We start from the raw sequence: 5,000 nt of genomic DNA, 5'->3' as shown, positions 1-5,000 counted from the left end.
GCATAGTAATAGTAAATTCTACCTTGCCGCACTTCTCACCGTCCTCCCCTAGATGATGATGACGATGATGATGATGATGATGATGATGATGATGATGATAATAATAATAATAATGATGATGATGATGATGATGATGATAATAATAATAATAATGATGATGATGATGATGATAATAATAATAAAAATAATAATAATAATAATAATAATAATAATAATAATAATAATAATATAATAATAATAAATAATATAATAATAATAATAATAATAATAATAATAATAATAATAAGAAGAAGAAGAAGAAGAAGAAGAAGAAGAAGAAGATAAATCAAAAATTTCAAAATCTATCAAAGAGGCATCAAAAATAATAAACCATCCTCTTGATGGAGTAGAAAGAATTCATGGAAAAGCAATAGAAAGGAAAGCATTCTCAATTACCAACAATAAAAAACATATTTTATACCATGAATTTAGTCTTTTACCATCTGGGAGAAGGTTTTGTCAGATTAAATGTAGAACTAACAAGTATAAATCAACGTTCGTTCCATCAGCAATAAAAATTTTGAATATTTCATATGGTACAGAAAAACCAAGGATTGATTCGTTGACTGATTAACTGATTAATTTATTTAATGTAAGATTAACTGACCAATTGATAATGATGATAATTTTTGGTGTCGAATTGCCACAATCGTAACAAATTGAGAACGAAATGAATATGTTTATGTTGTGTATATCGCACGTGTGAAAGAAAGAAAGAGAGAGAGAGAGAGAGAGAGAGAGAGAGAGAGAGAGAGAGAGAGAGAGAGAGAGAGAGAAGAGAGAGAGAGAGAGAAAATAAGTAGGAGTGAAATATCTGTTCAATCTTAGTTATCGTTTAACATTATAACAAGTGTAACTAAATGACAAATTGCCATATTTATGGACAATAAAGATCTATTATTATTATTATTATTATTATTATTATTATTATTATTATTATTATTATTATTATTATTATTATTATTATTATTATTATTATTTATTATTATTATTATTATTATTATTATTATTATTATTATTATTTATTATTATTATTATTATTATTATTATTATTATTATTAAGAAGAAGAAGAAGAAGAAGAAGAAGAAGTTTTGTTTGATTCGCCATTCGGAATTAAACTGATTAAAGTTTTTATTTTACCGTTGCTAACAAGATGGCTGACCGCGTCCTTTGACGGCTCTCTTCGTTCAGACGGTCTGGTTACATATTTTATAATGATCTCCCTAAATATTTCTAATTGATAATTGGTGTATTAAATACCCCTCCATAAATCAATGATCAAGGTCTGTGTCTTAACCGTTGTAATTGTTATAAAGAAACACCACGAACCCCGCTTGAGCCAACATCCTGTCGTTAGCAACAGCAACGATTTATAATAATTTTATTTAGAGTTTTGTGTTTTCTGTGCCTAGTTTCTCTTTGATCCCACTTTTAAATTGAACATTTTCTCGGGAATCCAGAGTCATGGAGTATACACTTAACGCCAAAATGATGCTGGGTTATATTGACGACGACGATGATGAAATTCTCAACTATGACGATGGACAATTGGATCTCAGTGAAGACAATGAAGACGAGGATGAAGCAGAATCTGTTCAAGAGTATGTGGTCTTGATTACAATCATTAATTAAACAAATCATTTAATAAGTTATGTTATGACATCATTGTAAGTATTTATTCTTTGACATTTAAAAATTTAATTCCAATTTAAGTTTAAGAAAAAATTACACAACCTATGAAATAAATTTTAAAACAACAACAACAAAAAAACAAACTCTATACTGCCATACTGCCCCGGGAGACAATTCAGATCGAGTCCGAATAAGCACACGTGCATTGGAATTTGATTCTGAATAGTCACTATTCAGTAGCTGCATCCTTACTTTTATTCTGAATGAATCCTTTATAATTTGTACTTGACTTTTGAATATAAAACATTTGTCCTCTTCTAATAGATTGCGGTGATAACATTTTGACGTAAATTTCTTTCAGAGAACGTTCTTTTGAGGATAACCTCACTATGTAGATGTAACCATAGTTTGAAAGAGAACGTTTTTATTCATAAACAAAATCATTTAGAATTGAATAAAAGTCTTCCATTTCTCTTAAATTGTTTGACCTAATGGAGGCGGGCATGAAAATTCAATCCAGGTATGAATGCTATTATTGAATTATTCTACATGATGCTTTGGTTGGTGCCATTTTAAGTTAAGTAAGAAAAAGTTGATCACTCAGTGAGTGCTATTCTTCTGAAATTTGATCGTTAGTAAATGGATAAAGTGTTATTTTTTGCAAGTACAGAAGTTAAAAGCAGCCTAACAAACCCAAAAGCGTTTTATAATTACCCTTTCCATTTACCATAAACTTAAAAATTCAAATAATATGGATGCCAACTTAGGTAGTTTTGTATCTATGCATGATAAGGCTTCCACTTTACATTGATTTTCAATTCGATGAATTGTCATGACAAGATTATGTTTCATGTTCAATTATATTTATTTTGTCCATTTCAGCGTCTGTATTTGACTATATAAGGTATATGAACCTTTTACAAATAATTATCTCCTCATTGGATAAGGGTCCCAGTGCTTGTATTTATAATGGTAGACTGCGCAGGATCTGTGTTATGTCGGCAATTTAGTCAACTTGTTACTTCTTTGTATAGAGTCTTGATGGCTTTGTCATATTTGTTTCTAAATTGTTGTCCATTTTTTTGTCTGAACTGAATGTGACCTCAAGATATTCAAGGAAGCAATCAGGTCCGTTCATGGCATAGAAGAGAATCATGTTTGGGACCGAGTATTAAAAGACATTTTCGACCAGTTTTCCCAAGTTGAGTATTCCTCAAGGTCTTCGATTGTGATTCTAGACAATGGTCTTTTGTTGCAGTACAGTGTGATATCAGCATTTGCTGGCGTGAGTTAAGACTTTTGTGTAGTTCCTTTGTTACAGGAGACTGAGCGCTGGACCCAATATAGACCTCTTGGGGACACTGATTACGCAGCATCAAACTTTTTTGTTTGTTTTTGGTTTTTTTTTTTGTTTGTTTTGACTTGGTCTTCATTTAATTCCGAATATATGGTATGGAAGGTATGAAGGAAAAAGTGTCAGAGATACATTTTGATTTTATTCATGTTTTCAGATACAACCAGCATTATCCAGAGACACCAGAAGAAAAGATTCATTGGCAGGAGCAGATTCGTATGATTCATTTAAGGAGTCACTTGAATCAGTTACTGGAGAAAGTAAAAGATGCTCACTACACAACAGACAAAGCAAGGTACTGAAAACTTCCGTCATTAAGCAATATCTTCCCTGTTACTTTTGTTACATGGACGTGAGATTACCAGGGATAAATAAAAGTATATGACTTTTTTTTTAAAAAGCATATGTTTGAAAATTATTTATGTAAAACATATTAGTGAATTCACAATATAATATTACAACAGTTGTGATCGCCTCAATATTGTTGGAAAGTAGAAAAAAATGTGTATTTATGCAGAGTGGGCATTTAGATTAAGTTGGATAAATACTGATCATTGCTTCAGTGTGACTGATGCCTGGGTTATTCCAGTCTTCCTTTGGAATAGACCCTAAAAACAAGATAAATAAATATATGAACATCTATATCAACCATATCCACTGATTCACAATGTCTCTTCCCCCAGCCAATAGGCTGTAAGATGAAAACAACTTTCCGTTTCATTCCTGTTAGGCATCCTTTTTGAATTAGCAACATCTGTCTCTAGAATAGACACCAATTCATATTTCCATGATTAAGCATTTATATTTCAAAAAGAAAAAAAGACTGAAAAAAGAAATTATCAACGTATACTGATAGAAAGCTCACTGGATTAGAACTGATAAATATATGATAAATTAATCTAATCGTTTAATGAAATTAAGACCTAAAGTAAAGTCAAAGCACAGACATAAGGTGTTTTTTTTTTTTGTTTTTTTTTTTTTTTCTAGCATTAGTATTTATTTACGATCACCATGATACATCTTCATAGTATAAGAAATAATCGGTCATCTACTGGTACAAGTCATGGTAAAGTAAGTTACGTCTAAAGAATATATTGTTCTAAAATCAAAGTAAAACTGATTCACAATTTAAATGCAAGAGCACTCTAAGCATAACAAATAACCTTATGGTTGCATCGGTTAAGAATCTTTTTAGCTTTAAAGACATATCTCTCTCCCTCTCTCTCTCTCTCTCTCTCTCTCTCTCTCTCTCTCTCTCTCTCTCTCTCTCTCTCTCTCTCTCTCTCTCTCTCTCTCTCTCTCTCACTCATTAAAGTAATAAAAAAACAATAATAATAATAGTGCGAATGGATCAAAATAAAATATATGTCCAAAATTAATAAAGAGAGGAAGTAATAAATGAATAATATGAGGATTTTGTAAGACCGCTCATGATGAAAACTTCATACATATACTAGGATTATAAAGCTTTATTCAATGCTCAAAATAATTAACATTTTAACCAAATCAATACAAAATGAGAAATAACGATGATAAAAAAAAACAATAAAAGATTTACTATCACATGTTCACTTGCCTGAATTTAAACGATTCATTACAGACCCAACAAACCAACAAATATCATTGTGTTATTTTAGTAAAATAAAAAAATAATTTTATTGATAATGTATATACACACACAAACATACACACACACACACACAGACAGACAGACACACACACACACACACACATACACATATATATTCATGATGATCCTTCAAATTGGTGTGAACACAAACTAAAATAAAAACACAAATTGTCTAATTTCTTCATTTCAAAAGTTTATGATAAAAAGGTTATCTGAGTATCAATTAAAGTTAAAATGGTCTCATTTTTGTTTGGATAAAATCAGTAGTTGTAATGCTTTTTATAAATTACTTTTTGATTTTTTTTTTCAACAGAGAAGAGCTAAAAAAGTGCAGGGGCCAAATC

The 5,000-nt window shown here is 30.2% G+C and overlaps 1 protein-coding gene across 4 annotated transcripts in view; it reads left to right on the top strand.

Moving 5' to 3' along the window:
- The first annotated feature begins 1,173 nt into the window (after positions 1–1,173).
- Positions 1,174–5,000, top strand: part of LOC144970016 (cilia- and flagella-associated protein 74-like) — a 56,260-nt gene continuing 52,433 nt past the window's right edge. For 3 of the 4 annotated variants that reach the window (XM_078909187.1, XM_078909186.1, XM_078909184.1), the window contains exons 1-3: positions 1,174–1,641; positions 3,184–3,321; positions 4,970–5,000. The exon at positions 4,970–5,000 is cut by the window's right edge and continues 68 nt beyond it. In XM_078909187.1, the coding sequence (XP_078765313.1) occupies positions 1,505–1,641; positions 3,184–3,321; positions 4,970–5,000 (306 nt within the window). In that variant the 5' untranslated portion in view covers positions 1,174–1,504. The remainder of the gene's footprint in view (positions 1,642–3,183; positions 3,322–4,969) is intronic. The other variant, XM_078909185.1, reaches the window with a different exon arrangement.

This window comes from Berghia stephanieae, chromosome 4 (genome assembly GCF_034508935.2).
Source record: "Berghia stephanieae isolate SIO BIC M18660-M18661 chromosome 4, UCSD_Bste_1.3, whole genome shotgun sequence".
Taxonomy (NCBI): domain Eukaryota; kingdom Metazoa; phylum Mollusca; class Gastropoda; order Nudibranchia; family Aeolidiidae; genus Berghia; species Berghia stephanieae.
Note: the sequence above shows the minus strand (reverse complement) of the source record. Positions and strands in the feature narration are given on the sequence as shown.